Here is an 18,595-nt window from a genome sequence, read left to right as displayed (position 1 = left end):
TACAGTACTGTATGTCCAAACTATCTATCTAAAGTGTCTTAAAAAGGTATTCATACCCCTTGAAATTTTCCACATTTTGTCATGCTACAACCAAAATTGTAAATGTATTTTATTGGGATTTTATGTGATAGACCAACACAAAGTGGCACATAGTTGTGTACATATAGAAATAAAAAATATTAGTGGGGAAAAAAGGATTTCAAAAATAATAATAATAATAATAATAATAATAATAATAATAATAATAATAATAAAGTACATTTTTAAAATCTAACACTGGTCAAAATAATAAATATTTTTTTTGTTTATAGATTCCATTCAAAAGTCAAATCTCTCTCTCTCATAATAAAAAAAATACATATTACATAATAATTACATAAATAATAATTGCAAACCATTAATAATATTAATACACATTATAATAAAAACAAAAGAAATTTTTAAAAATAATAATATTATTAGTTTTTATTATTATTATTAATTTTATTAATAAAAATGTTTTAATAAGTTTTTACTTATGTAATAATTATGTAATATTTATTTATTTGTTATATACATACAGTACTGTATGTCCAAACTATCTATCTATCTAGAGTGTCTTAAAAAAGTATTCATACCCCTTGACATTTTCCACATTTTGTCATGCTACAACCAAAATTGAAAATGTATTTTATTGGGATTTTATGTGATAGACCAGCACAAAGTGGCTCATAATTGTGTACATATAGAAATAAAAAATATATGTGGGGAAAAAAAGGATTTAAAAAAAAAAAAAATTGAAAATTGAGTACTGTCCGTGATACTTTTTTTATTTGCACTAACATACAATTTTTCAGGGGTATTGTCCCCTTCTTCAAGGTCCAAGCAGTACAGATTCACAATTTATTTTAGCAGAAAGTTAAAACAAAACAAGGAAAAAATAAAAAATCTCAGGAGGGAAAGAAAAAAAAAAAATAAGAACAAACGCATACAAATCAATGGTAAAAAAGATAGCAGCAGAGTTAGTGAGATAAGACAGAGGCGGAGCTATAGACTAGGGGGGGGGGGGGAAGCTAGTCACAGAGGGGGGGGGGGTCATAAAACTGTAGTATAATGAGTAAGGAAACCAATATCTAAATTTAGGCCATTTGTTTTTGTGTCAAAAAGAATTAATAAAAATAAATAAATAATTATGGGTGGAAAAATATATAGCTAAGGGGAGAGGGGAAGGAAGGAGTTAATTATGGTTAGGAATATGTTTCCTTTAATTTTTCTTTCTGGGTGCCAACATGGCAGCATACTACCACCACATGTACGCTGCCATGGATAGGTACCAGGTAAGGAAAATTGCAGTAAGTATTCAATACAATGTCCCATTTTTTTTTTTACCTGGAAGTTTTTTTTTTGTTAATTAATACATAAAACTCTTGTTATGTATAAACCTCCCACTTCCTCTCTCTCTCGTGTTCTTAGTAAGATTTCTAGGAAAGTGTGGATAGGATATTAGTGAAATACAGAAGAGGAAAGCGATGACTCGGCGCACATCGCTCTGCTGACTCGCTGTATAAAAACGCTGCGTCTTTCCTTACAAATTGTTTTTTTTTTTCTTTTTTTGCCTCAATTTTTTGCAACACAGAACAACGTTTTTGTTTTGCTTTATACATAGAACACGGAATTGTATGATATGTGAACGTGTCTTCTTATTACACCGCCTGTGACACGTCTTTAACCGCTTCAGCCCCCCAGACCATTTGGCTGCCCAAAGACCAGAGCACTTTTTGCGATTCAGCCCTGCGTCGCTTTAACTGACAATTGCGCGGTCGTGCGACAAGGGCTCCCAAACAAAATTGGCGTCCTTTTTTTACCCACAAATAGAGATTTATTTTGGTGGTATTTCATCACGTCTGCGGGTTTTATTTTTTGCGCTATAAACAAAAATAGAGCGAACATTTTGAAAAAAAATGAATATTTTTTACTTTTTGCTATAATATATATATATATATATATATATATATATATATATATATAAAAAAATCCTCAGTTTATGTCCTTTTTTTACCCACAAATAGAGATTTCTTTTGGCGGTATTTCATCACCAAAGCGATGCATACTAGCTCATTATGGCTTTTGCTTTTCAGAAAAAAAAAAAAAAAAGCAGCAGCGGGTTTACTACCGCTTTCAGAACCTTCATTCAGGATGTACAGAGGAAGTGAGGAGCTCTCTGGATTTCTGGCAGATCGTATTGTGCTGCGGCTCGCAGAGTTTTTTAAAAAGGATAAAACATGGAAAATGTGCGGAACTTAATGTAACAAATATAGATCTTCCATTACAATTTATTCTAACAGATGAGGAAAATCCAGAGCTTCTCATTGGACGATCCCCGTCCTCTGATGACTTTGATATTTTTTTTTATTCACTTAAAAAGAGAGAGCGATGGGCAAAGCCTGCATCACTCTGCGCTAATGTCATTCTATGTGTCAGGAGTACAACAGCGACATCTAGAGTGATTGTGGAGGCACTGCATTCCATCATATAAAATAAATAATTATAATAATAATATTATTTACAGTTTAACCATTTGCTTACTGGGCACAGATACCCCCTTCCTGCCCAGGCGCAATTTCAGCTTTCCGCACTGCGTCGCTTTAACTGACAATTCCGCGGTCTCCCAAACAAAGTTGACGAGTCCCTGCCCTCAAGGAGCTTACAATCCAAGGTCCCTAACTCACATGTATACATATACTAGGGGGCCAATGTAGACAAGAGCCAATTGAACTCCCAGCATGTCTTTGGGGTGTTGGAGGAAACCGGATCACCCGGAGGAAACCCACGCAGGCACCGGGAGAACATGCAAACCCCAGGCAGGTAGTGCCATGATGATGAACTCTGCAGTTTACAGGTCACACCTTTGATCTACAGATGAATGAAATAGTAGATACAATGTAACAACGCATTGTTACACTGTAATACTCCAGGGCATGTGCAAACTATTGCGCTGCCATACATTGCAGCAAATAAAGTGTCATGTTTTTGTTCATGCTTAAAGTGGATGTAAAGCCCCCTCTCATCCTTTCTAAACTACTGTAAGGATATAGATGCCTCCTTCATGTGAGGAATACACAGGAGAAAATGCATGTTGACAAGGGGAGTGTAGAGGTGGGCGGGGAGTCTTCTGACATCACGACTCCACCCACCGAGCTCCAGACATCAGACCCGCCCACAGAGTCTGCAGTTTTTCGGGTCTTATAACAGACAGAGGGGAGACCTGTCAAATGTCTCCCCTCTGTCTGTTATAAGACCCGAAAAACTGCAGACTCTGTGGGCGGGTCTGTTGTCTGGAGCTCGGTGGGTGGAGTCGTGATGTCAGAAGACTCCCCGCCCACCTCTACACTCCCCTTGTCAACATGCATTTTCTCCTGTGTATTCCTTACACTGAATTCTGCTATGATCACTAACATCCAGTCAAAATCCAGGAAAGCAGTGGGGGGGGGGGGAATTAAAAAAATAAGGCTAGTGCATGAGATATGTAAATAACCTGTCACTCACAGCAAGGGGGAAGAACGGACAAAAGTTTTCACCTGTTTGTCCGTTTATCTCAATGAAAAAAGAAAAGAGGATTGCTCAGAGCTAGATAATTTTTTTTGTGGCAAGACTGGGCACAGATGAGAGGGAATCTTGTACTCTACATTGTGACAGAAAAAAAAAATCGGGTTTACATCAACATCGATTTGTAAAAATAAGGGAGCGGCGTGATTCGCTTAATTCGTGCACCACACTGCCCCCTACAGCAGCCAGGAACAGCTGTTGGAGTGGTAAAGAGCTCCGGCAAGTTCTCCTTTTGTGTGAAACTCGGCCTACAGTTCTGCGTTTTCCTCAATCCATGTCACTGACGTCTGCCTTTGTTTTCCCTCCAGGATCGTCAGATATCTGTATGAAAAGCCGGCAGGATGATTTCTGGATCCTCTTTGGTTTTATTTCTTTTCCTCGTGCCAATGGGTGTTCTCAGCGATGGTAAGCTTTCTATGACTTTCAGTGCATTTTTATAGCACTGATCGCTGTATTAATGTGAATGGTCCCAAAATAGCGTCAAAATAATGTCGCAGTCACGATAAAAATCGCTGATCGCTGCCATTACTGGGAGGAATTCTGCCCCATCATTGGGAGGAATTCTGCCCCATCATTGGGAGGAATTCTGCCCCATCATTGGGAGGACTTTTGCCCCATCATTGGGAGGACTTTTGCCCCATCACTGGGAGGAATTCTGCCCCATCATTGGGAGGACTTTTGCCCCATCATTGGGAGGAATTCTGCCCCATCATTGGGAGGACTTTTGCCCCATCATTGGGAGGACTTTTGCCCCATCACTGGGAGGACTTTTGCCCCATCACTGGGAGGAATTCTGCCCCATCATTGGCAGGAATTCTGCCCCATTACTGGGAGGAATTCTGCCCCATCATTGGGAGGAATTTTACCCCATCATTGGGAGGAATTCTGCCCCATCATTGGAAGGACTTTTGCCCCATCACTGGGAGGAATTCTGCCCCATCACTGGGAGGAATTCTGCCCCATCACTGGGAGGAATTCTGCCCCATCATTGGTGTCATTGGGAGGAATTCTGCCCTATCATTGGGAGGAATTCTGACCCATGATTGGGAGGAATTCTGCCCCATCATTAGGAGGAGTTCTGGCCCATCATTGGGAGGACTTTTGCCCCATCATTGGGAGGAATTCTGCCCCATCACTGGGATGAATTCTGCCCCATCATTGGGAGAAATTCTGCCCCATCACTGGGAGGAATTCTGCCCCATTGTTGGGAGGAATTCTGCCCCATCATTGGTGTTATTGGGAGGAATTCTGCCCCATCATTGGGAGGACTTTTGCCCCATCATTGGGAGGACTTATACCCCATCATTGGGAGGACTTTTGCCCCATCACTGGGAGGAATTCTGCCCCATCACTGGGATGAATTCTGCCCCATCACTGGGAGGAATTCTGCCCCATCACTGGGAGGAATTCTGCCCCATCATTGCTGTCATTGGGAGGAATTCTGCCCTATCATTGGGAGGAATTCTGCCCCATCATTGGGAGGAATTCTGCCCCATCATTGGGAGGAATTCTGCTCCATCATTAGGAGGAATTCTGCCCCATCATTGGGAGGACTTTTGCCCCATCATTGGGAGGAATTCTGCCCCATCATTGGGAGGAATTCTGCCCCATCACTGGGAGGAATTCTGCCCCATCATTGGTGTCATTGGGAGGAATTCTGCCCTATCATTGGGAGGAATACTGCCCCATCATTGGGAGGAATTCTGCCCCATCATTAGGAGGAATTCTGCCCCATCATTGGGAGGACTTTTACCCCATCATTGGGAGGACTTTTGCCCCATCACTGGGAGGAATTCTGCCCCATCACTGGGATGAATTCTGCCCCATCATTGGTAGAAATTCTGCCCCATCATTGGGAGGAATTCTTCCCTATCATTGGTGTCATTGGGAGGAATTCTGCCCTATCATTGGTGTCATTGGGAGGAATTCTGACCCATTGTTGGGAGGAATTCTGCCCCATCATTGGTGTTATTGGAAGGAATTCTGCCCCATCATTGGGAGGACTTTTGCCCCATCATTGGGAGGACTTTTACCCCATCATTGGGAGGACTTTTGCCCCATCACTGGGAGGAATTTTGCCCCATCACTGGGATGAATTCTGCCCCATCACTGGGAGGAATTCTGCCCCATCATTGGTGTCATTGGGAGGAATTCTGCCCTATCATTGGGAGGAATTCTGCCCCATCATTGGGAGGACTTTTGCCCCATCATTGGGAGGACTTTTGCCCCATCACTGGGAGGAATTCTGCCCCATCACTGGGAGGAATTCTGCCCCATCATTGGGAGGACTTCTGCCCCATCACTGGGAGGAATTCTGCCCCATCATTGGTGTCATTGGGAGGAATTCTGCCCTATCATTGGGAGGAATTCTGCCCCATCATTGGGAGGAATTCTGCCCCATCATTAGGAGGAATTCTGCCCCATCATTGGGAGGACTTTTGCCCCATCATTGGGAGGAATTCTGCCCCATCATTGGGAGGAATTCTGCCCCATCATTGGGAGGAATTCTTCCCTATCATTGGTGTCATTGGGAGGAATTCTGCCCTATCATTGGGAGGAATACTGCCCCATCATTGGGAGGAATTCTGCCCCATCATTAGGAGGAATTCTGCCCCATCATTGGGAGGACTTTTGCCCCATCATTGGGAGGACTTTTGCCCCATCACTGGGAGGAATTCTGCCCCATCACTGGGATGAATTCTGCCCCATCATTGGTAGAAATTCTGCCCCATCATTGGGAGGAATTCTTCCCTATCATTGGTGTCATTGGGAGGAATTCTGCCCTATCATTGGTGTCATTGGGAGGAATTCTGCCCCATTGTTGGGAGGAATTCTGCCCCATCATTGGTGTTATTGGAAGGAATTCTGCCCCATCATTGGGAGGACTTTTGCCCCATCATTGGGAGGACTTTTACCCCATCATTGGGAGGACTTTTGCCCCATCACTGGGAGGAATTCTGCCCCATCACTGGGATGAATTCTGCCCCATCACTGGGATGAATTCTGCCCCATCACTGGGAGGAATTCTGCCCCATCATTGGTGTCATTGGGAGGAATTCTGCCCTATCATTGGGAGGAATTCTGCCCCATCATTAGGAGGACTTTTGCCCCATCATTGGGAGGACTTTTGCCCCATCACTGGGAGGAATTCTGCCCCATCACTGGGATGAATTCTGCCCCATCACTGGGATGAATTCTGCCCCATCACTGGGAGGAATTCTGCCCCATCATTGGTGTCATTGGGAGGAATTCTGCCCTATCATTGGGAGGAATTCTGCCCCATCATTAGGAGGACTTTTGCCCCATCATTGGGAGGACTTTTGCCCCATCACTGGGAGGAATTCTGCCCCATCACTGGGAGGAATTCTGCCCCATCATTGGGAGGACTTCTGCCCCATCACTGGGAGGAATTCTGCCCCATCATTGGTGTCATTGGGAGGAATTCTGCCCTATCATTGGGAGGAATTCTGCCCCATCATTGGGAGGAATTCTGCCCCATCATTAGGAGGAATTCTGCCCCATCATTGGGAGGAATTCTTCCCTATCATTGGTGTTATTGGAAGGACTTTTGCCCCATCACTGGGAGGAATTCTGCCCCATCACTGGGAGGAATTCTGCCCCATCATTGCTGTCATTGGGAGAAATTCTGCCCCATCATTGGTGTTATTGGGAGGAATTCTGCCCCATCATTGGGAGGACCTTTTCCCCATCATTGGTGCCAATGAATAAAAAAGCACCCCAAGGGCCGGATAAAATCAAGCAAATGGCCACATGTGGCCCCCGGGCCGCAGTTTGGAGACCACTGATCTATATCTTCTATCATGCTTGTAATAAGCGCTAACTTTTTTAATTGTCAGCCTTTTGCTTAAAATGAAATAAAAAAAGAGCTAAAACTTCAGTTAAAACGACTTCTTTTCCCTCTCTAGAAATAACGAAGGAATGTGGAGAAAATCTAGAAATCCCCGCAGGCGGGATAACTTCGAGGACTGCAGGGCTGAAAGCATACGATGGGACGGTATGGAGCGTATTACTGTCCATCAATGAGACTCACGGGTCGCCCTGCACAGAGAATGAAAAGTATTGCATTCAGTTTGCAGAAGGCGGAACACAGATGACCCTGACTGTGCGCAGCGTCACCTTCGAGGATCAGGGGAAATACACCCTTTACCATACATCTACCTTTCTTATCTCTCAAATTTTTTATATAAGAGTGACAGGTAAGGAAAGGCAAAATAAAGTGAGCTGAATGAGATCTTGGTGGCTGAACATCGAGCAATGGGGGCAATAATGTATACTTGAAGCAAAACTTCCAACAAAGCAGGTTTTGGTTGCACTACAGACCAGTGGCGGTGCGTCCATAGAGGGCGCCGCCCCCTCTCGCTCCGCCACCGCCACTGAATACAATACATAGATTCATGCACTGCATGAATCTATGTATTGACACCCGCTGACGCCCACTATTCAGATGGCCGCCCCCCTGGCGAGCGCCGGCCATCTGAATAACGGCAGCTGGTTGGCTTTGGAAGTGCCTATCAGAGCCGGCGGCATCGTGGCGCTCTCATCCGTTTTATCTAGACCTGCCAGTTGCTTTGTGAACCTCCTTGGAACAACGTTTTCAGTAGACATGTGCAATTTTTTATTTCTTTTTTTAGTTTATTTCTTTGGAGATGTGGATGTTTCCCAATGAAAGGGTAACTAATTTTGTTGACATGCGTTTTCGTATGTTCGTTTTCTAACTAATTCCAATTTTTTCAGAGTGATTCAGAACAGTCAAAAAATGATCGGCCAATTCGAATTCCGTGTAAAGAATAGATGGTTGTTGAGGAGCGACTCGGGAAGCCGAGTCCTTAAAGTGGAAGTAAACCTGCCTATCATTTTCAGCCAAGGAAGCTGCCATCTTGGCCTCCGTTTAATCTTCAACTGCAATGATGCTACACATGTGATCGGTTATGACACCAGCCATTGGATGGTGTGACAGTTTGGTTAAGAGCACAACCAATGTGCAGTTACATTCCCTGGCATGCCGGAAATGCTAACTGTTTTTTGAAACTATTAAATTGTTGGGTTTACTTCCACTTTAATAACTGATGACTCATCAGCTGTCAGCGGGCTTCCCCACTGACAGCTGAAATGCAAACAAAAGAAGACCGGCAATAGAAAAGTCTTAAAAAAAAAAACAACAAGCAGGTCAGGAAAGGGACAAGCGAGCGCCTCCCCTCCACATGCACTCAACATGGGGGGGGCTTTTGGGCAGGGGGTCTCTGTTCAGATAAGGGTGTGGTATGGTGATTTCGGTGGGCATTTTATTTTTATTTTGTGGGGGTTCCCCCTAAAAATCCATACCAGACCCTAAGGCAGTGGCGTAGCGTGGGTTGTCAGCGCCTGGGGCGAGGCAAGTAATTTGTGCCCCCCTGACCCATGGACTTACCTATTTTCAGCTAGCTTCAGTTTTGGCTTCAGCGGTGGCTGTAGGGAAGAGGAGAGAGTGCTTGATAATGACTGGTAAAGCCTGGAGTGGTGGCATCATGCATAAGTTCCTATGTCCCATCTGTTGTTGGCGCTCCCTCCTCTCCACACTCGTGACAGTGCCCCTCTAAATTTTGCGCCCGGGGTGGAGGCCCCCCTCACCCCCCCCACGCTACGCCACTGCCCTAAGGGCCTAGTATGGCTTGGGTGGGGGGGGGACATGCTGTATTTTTCTTATTTCTGATAATTATTATGAATTATTTTTTTTGTTTTGTTTTATATTGCCGACACTCTTTTGTTTAAATTTCAGCTGTCAGTGGGGGAGCCCGCTGATGAGCCGTCGGTCGTCGTAGACACGGCGACCAGCTTCCCGCCCCAATCCTTTACAACCAGCTATTCTCACTGAATTCTAATTGATTGATCATTTTCCGACCGGACCGGATTCGAAACGTTCCGTAAAATTGGAATTCGTTAGAAAACGAATACATTTGACGAAACAAAATTTGTAACATAATGAATCTATACAAAATGATTTTTTTTTTCTTGTTTTCAGTGAATATTTTTTGGGAGCTTTACAAATCCTTCCTAATCAGGTCCTGACAAAGGGGGATTCATGAGCCCCTGAAACGCGTTGGGTATATAGTTAAAGTGAATAATAAACATTCACTAGACTAAATCTTGAGTTGTGCCACTTTCATCCACTACATAGACCTCCAAATGCCTTGTGAATCTCTAGGAACAGTTAATATTTCGAGGGGGCTCACAAATCCTCCTTCATTGGGTCCAGTCCTGATGAAGGGATTTGCGAGCCCCCAAAATGTGTTGGATACACTTTATAACCTTTTTGAAGTGAATAATAAACATTCACTGTACTACATTTTGAGTTGTGGCACTCAGTGTTCATTTTGGCAGCAAATGTAGTTTTAGTCTTATGCCCTGTACACACGATCGGAATTTCCGATGGGATAAAATCCGAATTTTCCCTGTCGGAATTCCGATCAAGCTTGTCTTGCATACAGACCGTCAGGCCAAATTCCGACCGTCCAAAACGCGGTGGCGTGAAACACTACGACGAGCCGGGAAAAATGAGGTTCAATGCTTCCGAGCATGCGTCGACTTGATTCTGAGCATGCGTGGGTTTTTCTCCGTCCTCACGATCGGAATTTCCGATAGGATTTTTTTCCATCGTAAAAAAATAAAACATGATCTATTTCTCAACTCCGACTGAAAAAAAAGTCGGATGGGGCCCACACACGGTCCCGAATATCCGATGAAAAAATTCTGTCTGACTTTTTTTATCGGAAATTCCGATCGTGTGTCCAGGGCATTAGTCTTAGGACTAAAATGGCATTTTAGTTTTAGTCCCATTTTAGTCTTCAATTGTTTTAATCGTATTTTAGTCGACTAAAATGTTTTAGTCGACAAAATTAACACTGGTGGCACTCCCATCCTTTTTATATAGACATTCGAAAGACTTTGTGAACCTCTGGGAACAGTTAATATTTTTGGGGGGCTCACAAATCCTCCTTCATTGGGTCCAGTCCTGATGAAGGGATCGGTGAGCCCCTGAAACACGTTGGAGATACTCAGAAGTGGCTCTAGGCTTTGTGAGGCCTGAGGCAAAACTTGACATGGGGCCCCACTCACACCCATGATGGGAAAAATAATTAAAGGACAAGAGCCTCTTCCCCACAACCCTGGCCGGTAGTTGTGGGGGTCTGCGGGCAGGGGGGGGCTTATTGGAATCTGGAAGCCCACTTTAACAAGGCGGCCCCCAGATCCTGCTCTTTAATAACTAAGGGGCGGGGGCCACCTGGTGTTGTCACCTGGTGAACCCGCCCCCTTGTGACGTCATTGACCAAGGGCATGCTGGGTCATTAACTTCACAAGGGGTGGAGTCACCGATATTCACTGGTTGTTAGGGATGCTGGTGGCCCCGCTCCTCAGTCAGGGCTCATAACGCTGCCTGAGCACAGCAACGTTAAGGTACCCTGTCCCTCAAAACTGGAGTGATGCATTGGGTAAGTTAGGCAGCCGCAAGGCCCCTGTGAGTGCGAGGCCTTAGGCGACCGCCTAATCTGCCTAATTAAAGAGCCACCTCTGGAGATACTTTTATGACCTTTTGAAGTGAATAATAAACTTTCACTGGACTAAAAAAAAAAATTGTGGCCCTTTCATCCTTGTTTATAAACATTCAAAAGACTTTGTGAACCTCTGGGAACAGTTAATATTTTTGGGGGGCTCACAAATCCTCCTTCATTGGGTCCACTGACTTTCACTGGACTAAATCTTTTGTTAGGGTGCTGTCATCCTTTTTTATAGAGACTGCTCTGGGGATTTCCAGAAGCACCCCATCTGACGGAGAGCGCCCCCCAAGGGTTAGATGCTCTTGCACATCTGGGTGCAGCACACTACCGACACATTTTGTATCAATGAATGCAAATTTCAGAAGAATGTTAACATATGAACTGTAAACTTTGATGGATTCATTGACTGATTGGTTCTACCTAGGGGCGTGTGAGCCGAATCTCTCAGCAAGTACAGATAACCTGACCTGTGAAGTGGATGTGGAAAGCGCTCACAAGGCAGAAATTGTCTGGATGGACAAGCACAGAAAAATCTATCAAAAAGAAACATTTACAGAAAAAGTGGCAGAAAAATTTACAAAGTTGCAAGACACCTTTAAGCTGACGGATGAGAGCAAGAAAGTGGAAATGTGTTGCACCGTATTTTATAAAAAAGGGGGCAAAAAGGAGGAGAAACAGAATTGCCAAATCCGGCCCAGTCATGTTGGTGAGTTCCGCTGTCCTCTACTGATCATTTGAAGGTGCAACCTAAAAATGGAGGCTCCTCTATTGTTTCCTATGCCAAGCTAGTGGACCAAGGGCGGTGGGTGTGGGCGGTGGGTTGTGGACCAAGGGCGGTGGGCTGTGGGTTGTGGACCAAGGGCTGTGGGCCAAGAGCTGTGGGAGATGGGTTGTAGGTTGTGGACCAAGTGTGGTGGGTTGTGGACCTAGGGCGGTGGGTTGTGGACCGGGGGCGGTGGGCTGTTGACCAAGGGCTGTGGGCCAAGGGCATTGGGCCAAGGGCGGTGGGCTGTGTGCGATGGGTTGTGGACCAAGGGCGGTGGGTGGTGGGTTGTGGACCAAGGGCTGTGTGGGCGATGGGTTGTGGGCCCTGGGCGGTGGGCTGTGGACCAAGGGCTGTGGGCCAAAGGCGGTAGGCTGTGGGCGATGGACCATGGGCTGTGGACCAAGGGCTGTGGGCCAAGGGCGGTGGGCTGTGGACCAAGGGTGGTGGGCGGTGGGCTGTGGACCAAGAGCGGTGGGCTGTGGACCAAGGGCGGTGGGCTGTGGGCGGCGGGCTGTGGACCAAGGACTGTGGGCAGTGCACATGACTACAACTAACATGCACTTCTCGTTCCAAAGGGAAGTGAGGGGGGAAAGGAGAGGTATAGTTGTTCAGAGGAGATCACAAAAAAGCAGAAAAACACAGTAAAACTATTTAATGAAAACTAAATTAGAGAATCATTTAAGAGGTGTATGGATTATTTTTGGAGGATAAGGGTGTGGCTTAGTGTCACTTTAATACAAGAACTTTGCATTCTAATCAGTTTGGTAAAATCACGAGTCGCATGTTCCCTGATAAGAACCATTTATCTTTCTTGTTCTGACAGGAGCTGGCGAGGTGATGGATACAAATAACAAAAGAATCATCATCATTCCAATTCTCTGTGTGCTGGTCCTTGCAATTGTTGTTGCTCTGTTTATATTACTGAGTCGCCGAATGTCCTTCACTCAGAAAAACAGAGGTAGATATTCCTTTTTTTATTTTCACAATGAGGATAAAGAGCATGTCTGAGCAAAATCAAATCAATCAATAAATCTGAATCTATAAAACAAATTTTTCAGACAAAAACTTCCAATCAAAAATACCCAAATAAATGTTCATGTAGTAGAGGTAGGTAAAAGGTATGTTCACTTTACAAAGGGAAGTTGCACTTTGCATAAGGAAGTATTTTCCTAGAGCTTAGAGAATGCAGTGGAGTTTCACTTGGCAAAGAATACCCAATCATGTGCAAGGCAGTGGCGGCTGGTGGTAAAAAAAAATTTTTTTGGGGGGGGGGGGGGGGGGTTGGGTGGCGCCAAACAGTAATGCTACCCTATTTTGAAGCCTATTAGAGGTTCTAATCGGGTGCTTAAAAAAAAAGACTGTGAATAGGGAGCATGAATAGGGGGTGGCGGTCGTGGATAAAGAGCATGAATAGGGGGTGGCAGCCGTGGATAAAGAGCATGAATAGGGGGTGGCGGCCGTGGATAAAGAGCATGAATAGGAGTGGCGGTTGTGGGTATAGAGAATGAATAGGGGGTGGCGGCCTTGGATAAAGAGCATAAATAGGAGGTGGCGGTCGTGGATAAAGAGCATGAATAGGGGGTGGCGGCCGTGGATAAAGAGCATGAATAGGAGGTGGCGGCCTTGGATAAAGAGCATGAATAGGAGGTGGCGGCCTTGGATAAAGAGCATGAATAGGAGGTGGCGGCCTTGGATAAAGAGCATGAATAGGGGGTGGCGGCCGTGGATAAAGAGCATGAATAGGGGGTGGCGGCCGTGGATATAGAGCATGAATAGGGGGTGGCAGCCGTGGATAAAAAGCATGAATAGGGGGTGGCAGCCGTGGATAAAGAGCATGAATAGGGGTGGCAGCCGTGGATAAAGAGCATGAATAGGGAGTGGCGGCCGTGGATATAGAGCATGAATAGGGGGTGGCAGCCGTGGATAAAAAGCATGAATAGGGGGTGGCAGCCGTGGATAAAAAGCATGAATAGGGGGTGGCAGCCGTGGATAAAGAGCATGAATAGGGGTGGCAGCCGTGGATAAAGAGCATGAATAAGGGGTGGCGGTCGTGGATATAGAGCATGAATAGGGGGTGGCGGCCGTGGATAAAGAGCATGAATAGGGTGTGGCGGTCGTGGATAAAGAGCATGAATAGGAGGTGGCGGCCTTGGATAAAGAGCATGAATAGGAGGTGGCGGCCGTGGATAAAGAGCATGAATAGGGGCGGCAGCCGTGGATAAAGAGCATGAATAGGGGGTGGCGGCCGTGGATATAGAGCATGAATAGGGGGTGGCAGCCGTGGATAAAAAGCATGAATAGGGGGTGGCAGCCGTGGATAAAGAGCATGAATAGGGGGTGGCAGCCGTGGAAAAAGAGCATGAATAGGGGGTGGCAGCCGTGGATAAAGAGCATGAATAGGGGGTGGCGGTCGTGGATAAAGAGCATGAATAGGGGGGTGGCGGCCGTGGATAAAGAGCATGAATAGGGGGTGGCGGCCGTGGATATAGAGCATGAATAGGGGGTGGCAGCCGTGGATAAAAAGCATGAATAGGGTGTGGCGGTCGTGGATAAAGAGCATGAATAGGAGGTGGCGGCCTTGGATAAAGAGCATGAATAGGAGGTGGCGGCCGTGGATAAAGAGCATGAATAGGGGCGGCAGCCGTGGATAAAGAGCATGAATAGGGGGTGGCAGCCGTGGATAAAGAGCATGAATAGGGGGTGGCAGCCGTGGAAAAAGAGCATGAATAGGGGGTGGCAGCCGTGGATAAAGAGCATGAATAGGGGGTGGCGGTCGTGGATAAAGAGCATGAATAGGGGGTGGCGGCCGTGGATAAAGAGCATGAATAGGGGGTGGCGGCCGTGGATATAGAGCATGAATAGGGGGTGGCAGCCGTGGATAAAAAGCATGAATAGGGGGTGGCAGCCGTGGAAAAAGAGCATGAATAGGGGGTGGCAGCCATGGATAAAGAGCATGAATAGGGGGTGGCGGTCGTGGATATAGAGCATGAATAGGAGGTGGCGGCCTTGGATAAAGAGCATGAATAGGGGGTGGCGGCCGTGGATAAAGAGCATGAATAGGGGGTGGCGGCCTTGGATAAAGAGCATGAATAGGGGGTGGCAGCCGTGGATAAAGAGCATGAATAGGAGGTGGCGGCCTTGGATAAAGAGCATGAATAGGAGGTGGCGGCCGTGGATAAAGAGCATGAATAGGGGCGGCAGCCGTGGATAAAGAGCATGAATAGGGGGTGGCAGCCGTGGAAAAAGAGCATGAATAGGGGGTGGCAGCCGTGGATAAAGAGCATGAATAGGGGGTGGCGGTCGTGGATAAAGAGCATGAATAGGGGGTGGCAGCCGTGGATAAAGAGCATGAATAGGGGGTGGCAGCCGTGGAAAAAGAGCATGAATAGGGGGTGGCAGCCGTGGATAAAGAGCATGAATAGGGGGTGGCGGTCGTGGATAAAGAGCATGAATAGGGGGTGGCAGCCGTGGATAAAGAGCATGAATAGGGGGTGGCGGTCGTGGATAAAGAGCATGAATAGGGGGTGGCGGCCGTGGATAAAGAGCATGAATAGGGGGTGGCAGCCGTGGATAAAGAGCATGAATAGGGGGTGGCAGCCGTGGATAAAGAGCATGAATAAGGGGTGGTGGCCGTGGATAAAGAGCGTGAATAGGGGGTGGCGGCCATGGATAATGAGCATGAATAGGGGGTGGAGGCCGTGGATAAAGAGCATGAATAAGGGGTGGTGGCCGTGGATAAAGAGCATGAATAGGGGGTGGCAGCCGTGGATAAAGAGCATGAATAGGGGTGGCGGTCGTGGGTATAGAGAATGAATAGGGGGAGGCGGCCGTGGATAAAGAGCATGAATAGGGGGTGGCAGCCGTGGATAAAGAGCATGAATAGGGGGTGGCGGCCGTGGATAAAGAGCATGAATAGGGGGTGGCAGCCGTGGATAAAGAGCATGAATAGGGGTGGCGGTCGTGGGTATAGAGAATGAATAGGGGGTGGCGGCCGTGGATAAAGAGCATAAATAGGAGGTGGCGGTCGTGGATAAAGAGCATGAATAGGAGGTGGCGGCCTTGGATAAAGAGCATGAATAGGGGGTGGCAGCCGTGGATAAAAAGCATGAATAGGGGGTGGCAGCCGTGGAAAAAGAGCATGAATAGGGGGTGGCAGCCGTGGATAAAGAGCATGAATAGGGGTGGCAGCCGTGGATAAAGAGCATGAATAGGGGGTGGCGGCCGTGGATATAGAGCATGAATAGGGGGTGGCAGCCGTGGATAAAAAGCATGAATAGGGGGTGGCAGCCGTGGAAAAAGAGCATGAATAGGGGGTGGCAGCCGTGGATAAAGAGCATGAATAGGGGTGGCGGTCGTGGGTATAGAGAATGAATAGGGGGAGGCGGTCGTGGATATAGAGCATGAATAGGGGGTGGGGGCCGTGGATAAAGAGCATGAATAGGAGGTGGTGGCCGTGGATATAGAACATGAATAGGGGGTGGCCGCCGTAGATAGAGGGGGTGGCGCTCGGGCGTCACATGATTTGGATGATGTAAGTCAGCAGAGCTTCTCTGGGGGGAAAACTTCCTTGAAAAGTGAACAACCTATTTGCCTTTAGTAAATCAACCCTAATGGGCTGCACTATGCTGATTTTCTCTGTGCAATAAATTTACAATAAAATCATTCACAATATTATAAGTGATGAATGACCATAAATAATATCAGTTTCTTTTAATAACTGATTTCCAGTTTTAGTGATTTTTCTTCATTTTTCTCTACCAGAGACAATAATCATTAGTATAGAGAGGGCAGTTCTTCCTAGTGAGGCTGCAGACAACAAACATGACAGGGGGTAATAACACCCCCCCCCCCACCCCTCCATTACTTCATCCAAAACTTAAAAATAATTTTTTTTTTTATACACAATTAAAATTAACAATAAAACATATTGTCAATTAGAAATAATGATATATATATATTTTTTTTTTAATAATAATAAAAAATCAATATAAATTTCAATACTGAAATGATTTCTTTTCATATCACCTATTAATTGGCAGGTGACTAAATTTAAATGCAATTTAAAATTTAAATTCAATTTCAAAATTATTAATTTTCTTTAGTTCTTTACGATACATTTTTAATTTCTTTTTTTTTTATAGAGCGCACCTTGTCTGAAACAGGTCTTATGGGTGAGTAAGACTTAATGAAAGCATCCAAAGCCAATTTTTTTTGGGGGGAGACAAAGTAAGGGTTAAAACTGTGAGCAGGCAAGTCAGGACACTCTCTAATTTGCAGATAGAGAAAGGAGCTGTGTGTTACTGGGCGTCCTGACACTCCTGCTCGCCCCCTCCCCCCTCAAGAGGCATTCTCCACACCTGGGAGAAAGCCTCACATTACTGTGTGGAGTTACAGACAGAAAAACAGGAAGTGAGGATTTCTCAGAAGAAATAAGGACATTTAAAAGCAAAATGGAAGGATGAGGTAAGTAAAGGAAGACTGCACTAAGGTAAAGGAAGTTATTTAGGGAAAACAATGTTTTCTTTACAACCCCTTTAAAGCAAAACAGTGCCAAGTCGCAATAAGGGGCCAGGTTCTTTACCTGCATAATGGTCCATGGCTTAAGCGGTTAAAAAGCGACAGTGCTGAAAATTGGCTTAGGCAGGAAGGGGGGGTAAGTGCCTGGTATTAAAGTTCATGGAATGTACTTTTGGTAACATAGTGCATATATTGGTGCCGTGACTGGGATGTACACAATACACTGCACCATTATCCAACAAGTCAGTTGAGTTTGTTTGTTCTATTTTTGTCTTGACAGAAGACCATCGAGTAGAGAACATGGAGGGTTCGCCATCAGAACCACTTCAAAGGCCCCAAGACCAAGTCTGAAGAGCGACAGCCTGATTTTTCTGCAGGAAAGGACACTTGTCCAGTCTGAATGCCTGGTCTAGGGTGTTGGCACAACCCAATGGGACCTGTATAAAATGGCAAATGGCCGGTTGCAAAGTGTAGCGACCAATCAGGTGTATTTCACTGCAGTCATGTTGGGGTTAATTGATTTGGTTATTTGTATACTTTGTTGATATTCACTGCACTTTTTTGAGTGTACTTTTTTTTCACGAGCCAACACATGTACAGCACTAGCCATTCAAAGCGTCCATGTAAGGGAAGACTGCTATTGCCGAGCTCTCCATCATAAATTGGTAAATGCCCGGCTGACCGTCATGCTGTGGCTTTAAAAATGCTTCTTCTGCATTCTTGTTTGGGCTGTGTGAATTGAATCCAGTAAGAAGCCGTCAGGCACCCTGTGCACCCTACCTAGGATCGGCCCTGGAAGCCGGACCGGTACAATAGGAGTCCGGCAATGGCAATCTCTATATTTCTCTGCTAACAGTTGTATTTTAAAGCTATGAAAGATTATCATTTAATCCTGTTATTTGCACCTTTTTAAAGATGTTCTTCAGTCTCTAGAGAAAAAAAAATGAAGTCAGAAGCTACAAATACTTGACACTTACCTGTCCAGGGATGCAACGTCTGCCCTCACCTGAGCCAGTTCTTCGGGGTCCCCGGGGCGGGCATGCCCAGGGTGGGAATCATGGCTGTGACTCGTTGTGGTTTCCCACTGTGCGCGCTTTGTGAATGGTCCCGCAGCCTCTTGGGACCTGGTACGTGTCCCAAGAGGTTTCGGGCAAGGAGGGGATGGGGGACAACT

General features: G+C 45.8%; 1 protein-coding gene across 2 annotated transcripts in view; it reads left to right on the top strand.

The window, feature by feature from the left end:
• Positions 1-18,136, top strand: part of LOC120919077 — a 39,686-nt gene extending 21,550 nt beyond the window's left edge. The window contains exons 2-7 of one of the 2 annotated variants that reach the window (XM_040331058.1): positions 3,894-3,990; positions 7,512-7,802; positions 11,563-11,844; positions 12,728-12,862; positions 17,046-17,075; positions 17,702-18,136. In XM_040331058.1, the coding sequence (XP_040186992.1) occupies positions 3,927-3,990; positions 7,512-7,802; positions 11,563-11,844; positions 12,728-12,862; positions 17,046-17,075; positions 17,702-17,772 (873 nt within the window). In that variant the 5' untranslated portion in view covers positions 3,894-3,926 and the 3' untranslated portion in view covers positions 17,773-18,136. The remainder of the gene's footprint in view (positions 1-3,893; positions 3,991-7,511; positions 7,803-11,562; positions 11,845-12,727; positions 12,863-17,045; positions 17,076-17,701) is intronic. The other variant, XM_040331059.1, reaches the window with a different exon arrangement.
• The last annotated feature ends 459 nt before the right edge of the window (positions 18,137-18,595 follow it).

The sequence above is a fragment of the Rana temporaria genome, chromosome 12 (genome assembly GCF_905171775.1).
Source record: "Rana temporaria chromosome 12, aRanTem1.1, whole genome shotgun sequence".
In the NCBI taxonomy this organism is placed as follows: domain Eukaryota; kingdom Metazoa; phylum Chordata; class Amphibia; order Anura; family Ranidae; genus Rana; species Rana temporaria.
The sequence above is the reverse complement of the archived record's forward strand: the minus strand, read 5'-3'. Positions and strand labels throughout refer to the sequence as shown.